Here is a 15,242-nt window from a genome sequence, read left to right as displayed (position 1 = left end):
CCAGTTGGTGAGGATCAACGAAATTTGTCGAGTTCTGTGTAGCCTCCATTGCCCAACAACTCACCGCATGCAAATCCATCATCCACATCTGCAGCTGGCCGTGTTGACGCGAAAAGCCACGAAAACGACATTGGCACGAAGAATTCTCAACAGTCTGTCGTGGGAGACATTCAGCAGAATAAGGACACCGGCAAAAAGCTGTCGCTTCAGCGGGTAGAGGGGAAGGTTCACGATTGCCACTCACGACGGTTGAAGAAATGAGTGTTGTAACGACGAAGGGCGACAGCGGCAGCAGCACCGCGGCAGCTACGGTCATGCAGTCTGACACTGGCACAGAAGGCGCTCCGGCCACCAATCATCCGAACCGACCCTCCACTGAAGGCGCCACACCACCCGGAACGAATTCCGATGGTGAAGCTGCATCAGCCAACAAATATGATACGGTCTCTCAGACTGCGGGATCCACAGCAGCGCCAACCACAAACGCCAAAGCCGATGACACGACGAAGCCTGGCGACAGTGACAGCGGCACCGCAGCCTCCCACACCACCGCTTTTCTTTTGCGCTTAACGTTGCGTGTGCGGCTGCTGCGATAGTGGTGGCTACGCTTGCATGAAGTGGTGTGCGCTGAATATGAACGAAGGCCGAAGGCAACTGAATTGTTTTTGTGATGAATGTTGGCTGCACTTCCTGTGGACCAACAATCCACGTGGTGTGCGGGGATCTCCTCTTTTTAATTGTTACTTTGCTTTTGTGTTGCTGTGAGCGCTGCACCTCCTCTTGTGTGTGTGCGTACCCTCCGTGAGGGATGCCGACACGACGGACCGCTCTCGCCGTATGTGCATGCGGTGGAGCCTTGTGTGCCGCTCCTGTTTGCTTCTCCCTCTTCCATCTGTGTGTTGGTGCTGCGGCAGGGCTGTGTGTGTGTGTGCCTGCTGCCGTGGATTGGAGTGTGTGTCGTGCGTGGTGTGCGGCGTACGGTGCATGCCTGGCTGCTGCCCTCTCTCCTCATGTGGTGTGCCCTCTGTGTGTGTCTGCCGCACCTCTCGTCTCCCCTGTTGCTCTCCATGTCCCTCACTGTGCAGATCAGCTCCACACCACTGAACGACCACATTCACGATGACGACGACGTGCCGTCTGCTGTGCGCCCTGTTGGTGCTCGCCCTGTGCTGCTGCCCGTCCAATGCATCAGAGACTGAGCGGGCGGAACAAGATTCTTCCCAGAAGACCACGATGACGACTGCAACACAGGCAACAACCCTGACGCTTGGTCAGCCAGGTCCGAAAGGTGAGGAGTCCGGTGGGGACATGGGAAATCCTGCCGCACATGAAGATGGAGGAGTTACGACCGTTCCGAAAACGCAATTAAATGCGAAGCCCAATGCGTCAGCGGCAGAAGTTAAGAACGGTATGACAGAGACAACAAGTGACAAGAATCCATCCGCAGAAAAAAGAAATAAGAGTGAAGAGGATTCCGCCCAGACGACCACGACGACCACAACACAGGCACCAACCACGACCACGACCACCACTGCGCCAGAGGCACCAAGTACGACGACTACAGAGGCGCCAACTACGACGACCACCCGCGCACCGTCACGTCTTCGCGAAATCGACGGCAGCCTCATCAGCTCTGCGTTGGTGTGTGCCCCGCTGCTGCTCGCCGTATCCGCGCTGGCGTACACCGCTGTGGGCTGAAGAGGTGTGTGCGGGCTGTGCGTGCCAGCACTCAACCGCGGGGATTTGTGTGCGCGTCCACTGTGTTCCGATGTAACTAAATAGGGGACAATAATGATTGTGTTTTGCTTCATTTGCTTCCGCTGCCCTGCTGTGTGCTCCGCGTTGCTTCCCCACATCCGCCACGTTGAACGCATCCCGGACACAATTTTATGCATGCGCAGCAGAGCCCTGAGTGTAGTTTTCTTTCTTTAATTATTCTTTTTTTATTGCTTTTAAACTTCTGGTTTGCATGGCGGTGTGCGAGTTCTGCAATAGTACTGATTTCATCTGTCTCGTGATGTATGCGCTGCTGCTGGATGGGACGGTGCGTGGCTGTGCGGTGGCTGTGCGTGGTGTAGAGGCCGTGTCTTTGCCTTCACCCTGCGTTGACGTGTTGTTAGTTTGTGCCGAAGGCTACACGCAAGTGACAGGAGTGATGGCGATGATGATGACTGGCCGTGTGCTGCTGGTGTGTGCCCTCTGCGTGCTGTGGTGCTGTTCCGAAGGGTGTTGTGAAGAAGTACTCGCAGTTTCTTAGCCTGATGGTCTTGAGAGTGACAGAGGAGATTTAAAGGGTACATTACGTTATGAAACGCCAGTACCACACACCCCCCAGGCCCAGAAGCACCAGGAATAAGTGTCCAACAATAAGAAAACCTCCCCTCATCTTTTGAAGGCCTCCTTTCAGGAGCCGGAGATGTTGCTGATGAGGAAGAAAAAGCAAGAAAAGAAGTTGCTAATGATGTTGGAAAGAGAAGGAAGTTGATGGAACAGGAGAAGAGGTAAAAAAGCCTGAGGACGGACTGATCTCAGTGAAGGACCCGCAGTCGCGTGAGAATGAGGGTTTACAGTCGCAATCGTTGAGTGGAACTCATGGAGTTGAAACGATAAATTCATCAAAAGGCAGTTTGCCAGTTGGTGAGGATCAACGAAATTTGTCGAGTTCTGTGTAGCCTCCATTGCCCAACAACTCACCGCATGCAAATCCATCATCCACATCTGCAGCTGGCCGTGTTGACGCGAAAAGCCACGAAAACGACATTGGCACGAAGAATTCTCAACAGTCTGTCGTGGGAGACATTCAGCAGAATAAGGACACCGGCAAAAAGCTGTCGCTTCAGCGGGTAGAGGGGAAGGTTCACGATTGCCACTCACGACGGTTGAAGAAATGAGTGTTGTAACGACGAAGGGCGACAGCGGCAGCAGCACCGCGGCAGCTACGGTCATGCAGTCTGACACTGGCACAGAAGGCGCTCCGGCCACCAATCATCCGAACCGACCCTCCACTGAAGGCGCCACACCACCCGGAACGAATTCCGATGGTGAAGCTGCATCAGCCAACAAATATGATACGGTCTCTCAGACTGCGGGATCCACAGCAGCGCCAACCACAAACGCCAAAGCCGATGACACGACGAAGCCTGGCGACAGTGACAGCGGCACCGCAGCCTCCCACACCACCGCTTTTCTTTTGCGCTTAACGTTGCGTGTGCGGCTGCTGCGATAGTGGTGGCTACGCTTGCATGAAGTGGTGTGCGCTGAATATGAACGAAGGCCGAAGGCAACTGAATTGTTTTTGTGATGAATGTTGGCTGCACTTCCTGTGGACCAACAATCCACGTGGTGTGCGGGGATCTCCTCTTTTTAATTGTTACTTTGCTTTTGTGTTGCTGTGAGCGCTGCACCTCCTCTTGTGTGTGTGCGTACCCTCCGTGAGGGATGCCGACACGACGGACCGCTCTCGCCGTATGTGCATGCGGTGGAGCCTTGTGTGCCGCTCCTGTTTGCTTCTCCCTCTTCCATCTGTGTGTTGGTGCTGCGGCAGGGCTGTGTGTGTGTGTGCCTGCTGCCGTGGATTGGAGTGTGTGTCGTGCGTGGTGTGCGGCGTACGGTGCATGCCTGGCTGCTGCCCTCTCTCCTCATGTGGTGTGCCCTCTGTGTGTGTCTGCCGCACCTCTCGTCTCCCCTGTTGCTCTCCATGTCCCTCACTGTGCAGATCAGCTCCACACCACTGAACGACCACATTCACGATGACGACGACGTGCCGTCTGCTGTGCGCCCTGTTGGTGCTCGCCCTGTGCTGCTGCCCGTCCAATGCATCAGAGACTGAGCGGGCGGAACAAGATTCTTCCCAGAAGACCACGATGACGACTGCAACACAGGCAACAACCCTGACGCTTGGTCAGCCAGGTCCGAAAGGTGAGGAGTCCGGTGGGGACATGGGAAATCCTGCCGCACATGAAGATGGAGGAGTTACGACCGTTCCGAAAACGCAATTAAATGCGAAGCCCAATGCGTCAGCGGCAGAAGTTAAGAACGGTATGACAGAGACAACAAGTGACAAGAATCCATCCGCAGAAAAAAGAAATAAGAGTGAAGAGGATTCCGCCCAGACGACCACGACGACCACAACACAGGCACCAACCACGACCACGACCACCACTGCGCCAGAGGCACCAAGTACGACGACTACAGAGGCGCCAACTACGACGACCACCCGCGCACCGTCACGTCTTCGCGAAATCGACGGCAGCCTCATCAGCTCTGCGTTGGTGTGTGCCCCGCTGCTGCTCGCCGTATCCGCGCTGGCGTACACCGCTGTGGGCTGAAGAGGTGTGTGCGGGCTGTGCGTGCCAGCACTCAACCGCGGGGATTTGTGTGCGCGTCCACTGTGTTCCGATGTAACTAAATAGGGGACAATAATGATTGTGTTTTGCTTCATTTGCTTCCGCTGCCCTGCTGTGTGCTCCGCGTTGCTTCCCCACATCCGCCACGTTGAACGCATCCCGGACACAATTTTATGCATGCGCAGCAGAGCCCTGAGTGTAGTTTTCTTTCTTTAATTATTCTTTTTTTATTGCTTTTAAACTTCTGGTTTGCATGGCGGTGTGCGAGTTCTGCAATAGTACTGATTTCATCTGTCTCGTGATGTATGCGCTGCTGCTGGATGGGACGGTGCGTGGCTGTGCGGTGGCTGTGCGTGGTGTAGAGGCCGTGTCTTTGCCTTCACCCTGCGTTGACGTGTTGTTAGTTTGTGCCGAAGGCTACACGCAAGTGACAGGAGTGATGGCGATGATGATGATGGTGACTGGCCGTGTGCTGCTGGTGTGTGCCCTCTGCGTGCTGTGGTGCAGTGCCGGCGGTAGATGTGATGCGGGGGTGGGAGTTGGTGCGCAACAGGAAGGTGGTAAGTCTCCGCCGGAATCAAAAGGACTTGAAGCGTCTTCACAAGGCACGCAAGACTTAAAAGGTGGGGCAGCAGATGCTAAAGAAAATTCACCTTCCTTACGTACAGAGGAAGATGATGAGGATGTTGATGACGATAGTGAAGAAGGTGATGATGGTGATGGAGGAAGGGAAAATGAAGAAGAAGAAAAGGTACGAGGGCAGAGTGGTCAAGAGGGAACAGTTGCACTGGACTCAGATTCCACCGAAAAGAAGTTAATTGGCAGTGAGAAGCAAACAGAACTCTCAATTGCATCTACAGGGAGCATCTCTCCTTCCGGCAGTCGGGTATTAAATGTCAATCTTACGCAAACGGAAGTTGAAGAAAAAAAGTAAACCGACAAAAATACACCAGCGGTAGAGAGCGCACTCACAACGGGTAACGGGGAGAACACACTGCCTGCGGGAATTGCGGGAGGAAATCTTCCATCGCCTCCAAAAGACGGTGTTTATTCCCGCGAACAGGATGGCGAAGGCACCACGAGTGAAGGTAAAAAAATGTTCCGTTGCCTGAGACCGCCGCCACACCACAAAGCCACCATTACAAGGCTCAGAAGGTACTGGGGAAGATACGAAAGCAACGACAGTAACCGCCAACACAACTGATACGACGAGCACAAAAAACAGTGACGGCAGCACCGCAGCCTCCCACACCACCTCCTCTCTTTTGCTTCTTCTTGCGTGTGCGGCTGCTGCGGTGGTTGACGCGTGAGAGTGAGTGAGAGAGAGCCGTGCACCGGCCGCACACACACTCGTCATTCTTACTCTCTGTGTGTGTTCCCGGTGCATTTCTCCTCCTTCTGCTGTTCTTTGTGTTTGTGTGCGTGAGTTGTTGTTGTTGGGAGCGACTGCGGCGGGGATGATGATGCCACTCTCTGTGGATGGGTGACGGTGCTCGCTGTTTCACCCCTTTCTTGGCATCTTTTCTCTCCACTCTCTCAATCACACACGAAGAAGGAAATCAAGCGCTAAACGCCACCGTGAAATTTTAAGGCTCTGAAAGGACCAACAACAGAGCACACACACCGCCCACACAAACATATTTATATGCTCTCACGTGTTGCTGCAGTCATGGCACCCCGCACACACAACCGTCGCCGCGTGACCGGATCCAGCGGAAGGGGGAGGGAAGGAAGAGAGAGTGAGCCGCAGAGGCCCAACATGTCCCGCCGTGTGTTTGCTTCCGCGGTGCTGCTCTTCCTCGTCGTGATGATGTGCTGCGGCAGTGGAGCTGCGACCGCTGAGGACGCGTCGTCAGCTTCAGGATCTTCACCAGAGAAATTGTTTTATTGGAGAGATGCAAAAAATGGGGAAGCAGTGAGTTCGCTCCGTGTTCCCAGTCTTGTTGAGATGAATGGTGATCTGTTTGCCGTTGCCGAGGCGCAGTGCACGGGCTCCGGAGGATGCGTTTTTACTGGGATTGCCTCGGAGTTTTTGTCTCTGACTGATGAACAGCCAAATGAGTTGGATACAAGTAAAGTGAAGACACAAGTACTGGCGAACCGTTCTTCCGGAGGAGAAAAATGCCCCTCCCAAACAGCAGTTCTGGCTGGCACTCAACGAGTGAAGAAGGTACATGTGAGCCGACCAACAACAGTCGTGCAGGGAAGTGATATTTACATGCTTGCTGGAAACTACAGTTGGACATATGAGGGTAAGGCAGATTCTGTGTTTCAATGTGGACTCTTGCTGGTAAAAGGTAACATTAGCAATGAGGCAGGCAGTACCAACAAAAGGATCCTTTGGAAAGATACTTACGATCTCCCATGGATTTCTAACGGCAGACAGGAACAATCCTGGACACGACTGATTGGCGGTGGTGGATCGGGTATTAAGACAAAAGGCAATACTCTCTTGTTTCCATTGGAAGGCACAAAAAAAGAGAATGGGAAAGCCGTTTCACTGATTATGTACTCCTCGGACACTGCGGGTTGGACGGTATCGAGGGAGATGTCTGCCGACGGCTGCGGTGATCCCTCCGTCGTGGAGTGGAAGGACAAACTCATCATGATGACTGCGTGTGATGATGGCCGCCGCAGGGTATATGAGTTTAATCTAACGGATTCGTGGACGGAGGCACTCGGGACACTCTCGCGCGTGTGGGGCAACAAACACAAGGGAAATAAGAAGGGTGTTGGGAGCGGGTTCATCACAGCGAGGATTGAGGAAAAGGACGTGATGCTCGTCACTCTGCCGGTGTATGCCAAGACTGAGAGCGAAGAAAATGGAAAGGGCAAACTCCATCTTTGGCTGACGGACAATACGCACATTGTTGATATTGGGCCGGTGTCCGGTGATGATGACGAAGATGCTGCCGCCAGCTCCCTGCTGTACAAAAGTGGCAAAAGTGAAACGAATGGGAAGGAAGAGTTGATTGCACTGTACGAGAAGAAGAAGGCCGAAGCATCACTCGGTATGTTCTCTTTGCGTCTGACTGCGCAGCTGCAGCGGGTGAAGGATGTGCTGGCGACCTGGAATAAAGTGGACAAACGTGTCTCTCAGCTGTGCACCACTTTACTTGCTCAGAAGGGTTTCTCATCTGACAATGCCTGCACTACTGATAAGATCACGGCTGGGCTGGTTGGCTTTTTGTCTGGCAGCTTCTCCGAGAACACATGGAGGGACGAGTACCTCGGGGTGAACGCCACAGTGAAGAAGAAAGATGGTGGGGCAACAAAGACTTCAGATGGTGTGACCTTCCATGGAGCGTGGGCGGAGTGGCCTGTTGGCGAGCAGGGGGAGAATCAGCTGTACCACTTTGCGAAATACAACTTCACTCTTTTGGCGACGGTGTCCATCGACGGTGTACCGGAGGGAGATACTCCCATTCCTTTGATGGGTGCGAAGATGAATGACGGTAAGAATACTGTGCTCCTGGGACTGTCGTACAACAACAAAAATAAGTGGCAATTGCGGTGCGGTGACGAAAAGACGACTGAGCACAGCAGCAGTTGGAAGCCAGAGACAACACACCAAGTGGCTATTGTGCTACAGAACAGCACCCAGGGCACCGCGTACGTTGATGGTCAGCGTGTGGGTGGGGATGCGCCATGTACATTGGGAAGCACGGAATCCCAAGAGATCTCCCACTTCTACATTGGAGGGGATGGAGGCAGCGCGGGGAGCCGAGAAGGTGTGTCTGTGACGGTGACGAACGTCCTGCTGTACAACCGCCCGTTGAGTTCCGCGGAGATGACTGCGCTTAAAATGAAAAGCGTTACTATTCCAAGGCTGGATCATGCGAAAACAGAGCCGAGGGGTACTGCGTCTACTCTCGCCGGGCAACAGCCGTCGGAATGGGGGCATTTGGTGGGAAGCAGTAAAGATGCGAGTGGTGGTGTGGAGGGGGCCGATTCACAGATCAGGGAAGTAAATGCCACGGCACTCAGCAGCAACCTCGGAAATGTGTCGCAAGAAAAAAACAGCGATGCCGGCACCATGCGTGAGAGCGGACTGCTGCCATCGCTGCTTCTGCTGTTGGGACTGTGGGGGTTTGCGGCTCTGTGAGGAGTGACTGGCTGCCGCGTGGGACAATTGCGACATCCCCAGCACGGAATTAATTCCAAGAACTAACTTTTTCCTTAAGATAATTTTCCTTTTTTGCTTTCTGTTTGTAATTCATCATTTTTTTTTTTGCGTGTTGCGCGTGTGTGTCTTTTTTTTTAATTTTTTTTTTTGGTTTTCTGTTGTTGTTGTTTCTTTAATTCTTCATCCCCCATACTTTCTTTTTTGCTTTTGGGGCAATCACTATGGACGCTTCTTTTTTTCTACTCTTCCCTCTTTTAATTGTTTCTTCTGCACTCTTCCTGCGAGGGGTGCCGTGTGTTTCCCGCCCAACTGCTCCACTCGCACACCCACCGACACGCTCATGACGACGGCCCTGTGCGCCTCGCCTGCTGCACGCATGAGGAGGGGCCGTGATGTGTGGGCGTGCGACGAGGGCCTGTGGGGCGGAGCACACATTTCTTTCCCTCTTGTTTTTTTTTTTTTATGCGGCCAGGGCGGGCAGACACCCGCAGCGCCACACACACACACAGCCACACCCTGCCGCCGTGTTTTTAAGACTTTTTGCTTTGCGTGTTTATTTCTCGCGCCGGCAGTCCCTTCGGTGTCGGTTTTGTGAGCATTTCTTTTCCTCCTGATTTTTTTTTTGCTGCGCTCACTCTCCCGATGGAGTGACGCGACTCTCATCATGTCTGCGTGCTTCTCTCAGTCTCCATGCACACACGAGTGACTGTGCTCTGCGGGCCGCACTCACACGCCGATGGGAGGGCTGAGGGGAGCAGCAACACGCAGATGACCCCATGAAATATAAACGATGTGCGGTCACACGGAGGGTCAGACGGTTGAAAGACATTTAAATATCTTTTTAATTTATTTTCGGACAAAATATGCAGACAATTTCTGGAGCAACATTGTGGTTGGTTGCTTTTTTTGTGTGTGTTTTTTCTTTTTCTTTTTTTCTTTTTTATTATTTGGGTGTAGCCGTAATAGAGGACGGCTTTTTTTCATTTTCTTTTTTTTTATTTTTCTTTTTTTTCTTTTTTCTTCTTTCCAAAGTGTGAGGTGTGGAAAGGTGAAGATGAATTTTTATTTAATTTATTTTTATTAAATTTTTTTATGAATTGCCGCTGCTTTGTCTGCAGTGCAATATTGTGAGCTTGAGCAGTCTTTTTATTTCTGCCATGCACCTCTGCTGTACTGTTTTTGTTTGTGCGTCCCTTCACATGCTCTGCTCCTGTTTTTACTTCTTTGCTTCGTGTGTCTGCGGTGGGAATCACGGTGCCATCGGATGGATGTGTGCGGGACGTCTTTTGCATTGAGTTTGTGGCCGGCTGACGCGGCTGCACGATGCCCGCCATGCGTGAAGGTGCTGCCTGCTCTTGGGGTCATTCTTCTCTGCCCTCTGTTTTTGCCTCGCCGGGTGTGTGCGTTGCTCGGTGTGTGGTGACGCGTGACGGACGGTGCCACGATGGCCTCCTCTGGCGATGACAGTCGCTGTGTTCTTCGCACACATCCACACACACTTCCTTGTTTCTCTGTGGGTGATTGCAGAAGGGCAGTGGTGCGAGCGTGATGGTTTGTGCAGCGGAGGACGAGGCGCCGAGGGAGAAGGAGCCGAACCTGTTGGACGAGCTGCCGCCGTACCTGTTCGTGCCGGACGCGTTGAAGCACGAGTACAGCCACACGGACACCCGCACCGTTGCTGCGCCGTACTTCTTCCAGCGGTGCGACGCCGCCGGCTAGAAGAATTGGTGGTGCTGTGTGTGTTGCGTGGCCGGGGCATGCTGGCGATTGTGAGGGACGTGGCGGACACGGAGCTGTTTGGCTGGAAGGAGGTGGCAGGCGTTGTGGCGCAGCGGGAGCGCATGACGATCCCGAGGCCTGTGCTGGAGGGGCGCGTGTTGAGGTGAGCGTGGCGTGCCTGCGAGGGCCTGAGGGGTGAGAGAACAACAGCATTGGTGACTGTGGGAGTGTGACGAACGATGCGCGGGCGAGGAGCGCTCCTCTTTTTTTTTTGATTGTTGTTGAACCGTGTCCACCCAATTGTTGTGTTGCGGTGGTGCGTGGCTCTCATTGCTGGATGGGACGGTTCGTGGTTGTGTGACTTGTCTCCCTTTTTGCCTTCAGTCTGCGTTGACGGGGAGTTAGTTTGTGCTGAAGGCTGCACGCAAGTGACGGGAGTGATGATGATAGCTGGCCGTGTGCTGCTGGTGTGTGCCCTCTGCGTGCTGTGGTGTCGGCGGTGTTTATGCGAGGGAACTCGACAACAACGCGCAGGGTGGTTGCATGGCATCGGGTGTGTTGGGAATGAGAACACTTTATTTGTCGAGCGGTTGCAATAAAACCACACCGACGCCGCCATTGCGATCAGCGTTCTTCATCGATGCCATACAAGCCGAAGAAAGGGAATTAAAAGATATTTCTCAGAAAAGTAATAGTTTGGGTTCAGTTTCAATTCCACCACCACCGCCGCTGCCAGCGCCAGAAACACTGGAAGCCCCACCACCACTAATTGGTGCCAGTGTTTCCGAAGATAGTGGCAGCAGTGAAGTTGGTCCTGCCAGTCAAACTGATGGTGATGGTGGTGGTGGTGGCTCAAGTAGAATTTCTCACGGAGATAAAAATCCCATTTTGAAGGTTTCTGGTCTTCTTGATAAGTCTACATCCGCTCATGAATGCTGGCGACGGCAGCCCCATCCAATCCGCCACCCCCCACCAATCCTCACAGGCAGCGCACCGCGCAACCGATGCTCCACCCGATATTTCAAATTTCCCGACGCAATCGTCGAAGGGCAATGGAGCTTATCCGCCGACGACGCTCGATTGTAGTACGACGAATCGCCGACATCTCCGCTTTGGGCCGATATGAGGAGCGCGAACGAGGTCGCTCGAGAGATGTGGGCGCCGTCAACGTGGGAGCGGGGAATGTCCCTAGCGGTGCAAGTCCCAAAATTTTGCCGCACGCACGAACGCACGATGAACGAGGAGAGCTGTGCGGCCTTTTTGATGGCAATATTAGATATGGCGCCGCCGACCCGACTGCAGCACGCCAGGATGCTGCGGTCCATGTCGGAAATGAATTGAACCCCGCTGGGCATGATGATTCTGGGGTTACAAAATATCGCGGCGCGATCGGAAACGAGGCAGGCGCGCCCCGTGACAGAGGAATAGATGAATCAAGTTATCCGCAGCCGAACCGATTGGAAGGAACGTGTTGTTTTTCGACTTGTTTGGATAACGGCGAGTCGTTGGTCCGGGATTGCGGCCACAACCCCCAACAATGTCACACTGGAGCCGGACGGGACCTTAATTTTTGGATTGGTCCGTGGCACCAAAGACGGCGAGAGCGGATTCCCACTGCGCCTCGCGGTTCGTGAGGATACGAGTGCAGGACGCCTTCGACACTATAAAGCTATGCAGGACACTTCAAAAAAACGAAAAGCCCACGAATATTACGACTGCCAAAGTCGAACGAGCTCTGGCTCCTTGGAATGCCACGGAACATTCCATAGAACGCGGTGCGTTGCGGCACGCTGCTGAAATCGTGGAGGCGTACAATTTGAATCCACACGTGATCTCGCAGTTGGTGAAGCACGTCAATCCGTTCGACCTTCCCCAGAATACTGTTCGATATTTGGGGAGATACACCACAGTGCTGACCCAGGTGTCGTCGCTGTTCGCATTGATGTGAAGGGAGACACTGCGGAAGGACAGGAACCCTGGTTGAGAGCGGAGGAGCGTTTTTTTCATGATTTTTATCCTTACTCCGCTACAATAACGAGACGCGCGACAAGGACGCGTCTGAACACTCCACAAGATGAACACGCTACCCCGCTACAGCAGGTCAACGTGCCCGTATTGAATCTAGAGTGGATCATGAGCCGGTTGAACCCGGCTACCTTGGAGAGACTTATGCAAGTTTGTGGACTCGTCGGGCGGTCCCCTTTCCCTCCGTCTTCCTCCGGTAAAGCGTGCGAAGGCTCACGGAGGATTCCAACCGCTGATGCGCGTTTGTTACGAAAGGCGGGAATAATCGAGGACGCTTTGTCCACAATAAAAGGCGGATGGACAATACTTTTCTTATTTGTGGAGAAGAAAACCACCGGTTTGCGACGACGATGGATCGCGTGGCCACGCGACAGGAACAGGGACGACCCTTATGAGGCTCATGCTCCTCTTTTACACATTTCTCATTATTTACCGCCTGTGATGGCTGAGGCCGCTTCCTGCCTGGATGTGAAGGCATCCGCTTTTCATTTCTCTTTACCGCGGGAGACTCGGCATCTCTTTTGATGCCGCGTGGAGGACGGCACGCTGGTGGAGCTGACACGGCTCCCTATGGGACACAAGTCCAGCCCAGAAATTCTCCAGATCATCATTACTTCGGCCATTGCGGTGGTGACGACGGTGGTTCGCCGCCTCTGGGCCGCACCTCCATTGGTGCGTGTCGACGTTTGGATCGGTAATATACGCATTACATTGTCGAAAAGCGATGCGACATTGTGGGAAGCCCAAGTACTTCGTAATGCGGTCGGCCGTCACGCCACGATGGGGGAGGATCGCGAATCGGGCGCTACGCATTACACCTTTCTGGGGGTGCGGTTTGATCTCAGACACACCGGGCGGTATCCCTGAGTGACAAGTTTGTCTGCTCTGTGCGCGCCATGCCGACGCTTAATTCTTTAACCATCGCGGAAATGGAGGTCAAGGCGTCACGCGTTTTGTACGTGGCGGTCATTTTTGGCACGCGTTTATGTGACTGCCACTTTTTTATCAAGGCAGTGCAACGACGATTGTCCGCGCTTAACCGGGGAATTGTGCAGGAGAAATCCCCGGCGAACCTTCCGCCGGTAGCGATTGGTTTGGGCGAGGGATTGTGACACATCATCGAGAATAATCGTAAGCGAATCATCAAGCCCACGGAAAAGGCATCGGCCGCCATCATCACGGATGCATCGCTCCATGCTTGGTGAGCCGTTTTCATTGCAGACTCCGGCGGCGTTAAAATTGCCGGAGGGAAATAGGAGAGGAAGCCTTTTCTTATCATGCAGGCCGAGGCACGCGCGGTACGCTTAGCCTTATCGGCCTTTTCCGCCATCTTGCCACCCACCATGGACGTTTGGGTGGACAATACTTCGCTGCGAGGAGCGGCGAATAAAGGCAGCTCAAACCCACACGCCGCGACGTGGGAAACGCGATGGGTATATGAGTTTCGGACTCTCGCGGAATACAGGCATCCTCTGCCTACGTGCGGTCAGAAGAAAACCCCGCGGACGGCATGTCACGCGGTCGCGCTTTTACACTTCAGGACTTGGCGGAGAGGTGGAATTTGCGAAGGGCAGCGGCGGTGTCTTGTGATCGGAAGACCCCAAAGCCCGCCACTTCGTAGGCAATAACCTGTTGAATCTTATTCGAGCAAAAAACGTCAAGAGAGCGGTCAAAAGAACATAAACGAATCGGAATAAACTATTGAGGCAATTGGCCGCGTCTGCTTTGACTTCCTTTTCCTTCCCATATCGTTGGGTTTGCTGGGATAATTTCAGGATCCGTCCAGCGGCCAAGGCACATCTTCATCCCTTACGTTTTGCCGAATGAGTGGGAGCAAAGCGGCGTTTTCGCGCCACTCCGTGCGTGCGTGAGGGCGGTGCTTTTCCCACCTGCCGGTTCACTTCGGCGGCCTTTTTTTTTTTTTTTTTGCTTCTGTGATCCCTGGTGGGTGTCCCTTTCTTATTGTTTTGAGGGCGAAAAAACCAAAACCAAAAACAAAAACAAAAAAATAAGAAACGGATGGGGGCAAACAAAAGGTGGCGGCAGTGTTGTTGGTGTTGATGTTGTTTGTGTGTGTGTGTGTGTGTGGTGTCCGCGCGGGTCGCGAAAAAACAAACAAAACAAAAACTGCAGTCAAGCAAAGCCTCGCACATGTACGTACTTTTTTAATTGGAAAAAAAGAAACCAAAAAAAAAAAAAAAAAAAAGAAAAAAGAAAAGAAAAGAAGACAAAAACAAAAAACAAAAACAAAAACAAAACAAAAAAAAGATACCGAAATCCTTTTCTCCCTCCGACCCCTCAGTTACCAAAAAAGCAAAAAAAGCAAGCAAACAAACAAACAAAAAAAAAAGGAGCAAAGAGTTATTATAACCAAAATTTTTTTTTTTTTTCTTTTTTCTTTTTAAAATGTCCCGAAAGGATCTTGAATCGACATCCTGCAAACAGACTTCGAGTTTTCTATAAAGAGAGAATGGAAGTGAGATGTGTGTGCGTGTGTGTGTGTGTCTCTGCCTCTAAACTCCGCTCCGCATTTCGCGCCGAATAAGTTTCTTACGCGCAAACCCGCATATATACGTGGCAAACACACACGTGGTCTTTAAAAGATCCGAGGCAAAAATACACTTTCCCCCCCCCCCCACCCCCTCCCTCCGCCTATAATACATTTACCCTCGCCATGCTCACCCGGTTTCTCCCACGGAACACACAATTGAAGAGAAAGGGGGACGGCTTCCCATTTCATGCCCCCCCCTTTTTTTTAATTTTTTTATTTTTTGTTTGCACCACACCACTCCCCTTCCCTCGGTCTTAAATTTTTTTTTTTATTTTTATCAGTACTCCCATTCTTTGTTTCGTATGTATTTGATGCATATCTTCGTTGGCATCATCGTTTTCTCTTCCTTTACTGTTACTTTCCCCCCCCCCCCCCACTTTTTTTTTTTTTTTTTTCTTTTCTTCCCTCTTCCTTCCTTTTTACCGTTTGCTGCATGTAAGGGGGGGTTGTGTGACAAACAAAATCACACGGAAGA

At 52.5% G+C, this 15,242-nt stretch overlaps 4 protein-coding genes and 3 pseudogenes across 4 annotated transcripts, besides 30 other annotated features; all 7 read left to right on the top strand.

Moving 5' to 3' along the window:
• Positions 1–4,925: a sequence feature (areas not merged during assembly with more than two copies in the genome that could not be assigned to a particular haplotype).
• On the top strand, positions 258–596 carry Tc00.1047053507145.98 (uncharacterized protein; the record flags this gene model as incomplete). The annotated part of the gene is made up of 1 exon (XM_803123.1): positions 258–596. The coding sequence occupies one exon, from the start codon at positions 258–260 to the stop codon at positions 594–596; it is 339 nt and encodes a 112-aa protein (XP_808216.1).
• Tc00.1047053507145.88 (mucin TcMUCII, putative) lies at positions 1,120–1,698 on the top strand (the record flags this gene model as incomplete). The annotated part of the gene is made up of 1 exon (XM_803121.1): positions 1,120–1,698. The coding sequence occupies one exon, from the start codon at positions 1,120–1,122 to the stop codon at positions 1,696–1,698; it is 579 nt and encodes a 192-aa protein (XP_808214.1).
• Positions 1,482–1,586: a microsatellite.
• Positions 2,156–3,247, top strand: Tc00.1047053507145.84 (annotated as a pseudogene).
• Positions 3,750–4,328, top strand: Tc00.1047053507145.79 (mucin TcMUCII, putative; the record flags this gene model as incomplete). The annotated part of the gene is made up of 1 exon (XM_803122.1): positions 3,750–4,328. The coding sequence occupies one exon, from the start codon at positions 3,750–3,752 to the stop codon at positions 4,326–4,328; it is 579 nt and encodes a 192-aa protein (XP_808215.1).
• Positions 4,112–4,216: a microsatellite.
• Positions 4,786–5,658, top strand: Tc00.1047053507145.70 (annotated as a pseudogene).
• Positions 4,926–5,317: a sequence feature (heterozygous, Esmeraldo-like haplotype).
• Positions 5,014–5,068: a microsatellite.
• Positions 5,318–5,448: a sequence feature (areas merged during assembly that could not be assigned to a particular haplotype. This can correspond to areas where the two haplotypes were merged or to regions with more than two copies in the genome that were merged during assembly.).
• Positions 5,449–5,459: a sequence feature (heterozygous, Esmeraldo-like haplotype).
• Positions 5,460–6,431: a sequence feature (areas merged during assembly that could not be assigned to a particular haplotype. This can correspond to areas where the two haplotypes were merged or to regions with more than two copies in the genome that were merged during assembly.).
• On the top strand, positions 5,992–8,451 carry Tc00.1047053507145.60 (trans-sialidase, putative; the record flags this gene model as incomplete). Its single annotated transcript, XM_803120.1, has 1 exon — positions 5,992–8,451. The coding sequence occupies one exon, from the start codon at positions 5,992–5,994 to the stop codon at positions 8,449–8,451; it is 2,460 nt and encodes an 819-aa protein (XP_808213.1).
• Positions 6,432–9,578: a sequence feature (heterozygous, Esmeraldo-like haplotype).
• Positions 8,535–8,681: a sequence feature (A-rich).
• Positions 9,388–9,414: a microsatellite.
• Positions 9,447–9,498: a sequence feature (A-rich).
• Positions 9,530–9,566: a sequence feature (AT_rich).
• Positions 9,579–10,684: a sequence feature (areas merged during assembly that could not be assigned to a particular haplotype. This can correspond to areas where the two haplotypes were merged or to regions with more than two copies in the genome that were merged during assembly.).
• Positions 10,057–10,353, top strand: Tc00.1047053507145.31 (annotated as a pseudogene).
• Positions 10,685–10,737: a sequence feature (haploid, Esmeraldo-like haplotype).
• Positions 10,738–11,712: a sequence feature (areas merged during assembly that could not be assigned to a particular haplotype. This can correspond to areas where the two haplotypes were merged or to regions with more than two copies in the genome that were merged during assembly.).
• Positions 11,106–14,053: a mobile genetic element.
• Positions 11,713–12,422: a sequence feature (areas merged during assembly that could not be assigned to a particular haplotype. This can correspond to areas where the two haplotypes were merged or to regions with more than two copies in the genome that were merged during assembly.).
• Positions 12,423–13,627: a sequence feature (areas not merged during assembly with more than two copies in the genome that could not be assigned to a particular haplotype).
• Positions 13,628–15,242: a sequence feature (heterozygous, Esmeraldo-like haplotype).
• Positions 13,790–14,010: a mobile genetic element.
• Positions 14,195–14,223: a microsatellite.
• Positions 14,281–14,304: a microsatellite.
• Positions 14,390–14,483: a microsatellite.
• Positions 14,523–14,574: a microsatellite.
• Positions 14,593–14,619: a microsatellite.
• Positions 14,699–14,721: a microsatellite.
• Positions 14,966–14,989: a sequence feature (AT_rich).
• Positions 15,022–15,045: a sequence feature (AT_rich).
• Positions 15,145–15,187: a sequence feature (A-rich).

This window comes from Trypanosoma cruzi, genomic scaffold (genome assembly GCF_000209065.1).
Source record: "Trypanosoma cruzi strain CL Brener 1047053512341 genomic scaffold, whole genome shotgun sequence".
NCBI classification, from domain to species: domain Eukaryota; phylum Euglenozoa; class Kinetoplastea; order Trypanosomatida; family Trypanosomatidae; genus Trypanosoma; species Trypanosoma cruzi.
Note: the sequence above shows the minus strand (reverse complement) of the source record. Positions and strands in the feature narration are given on the sequence as shown.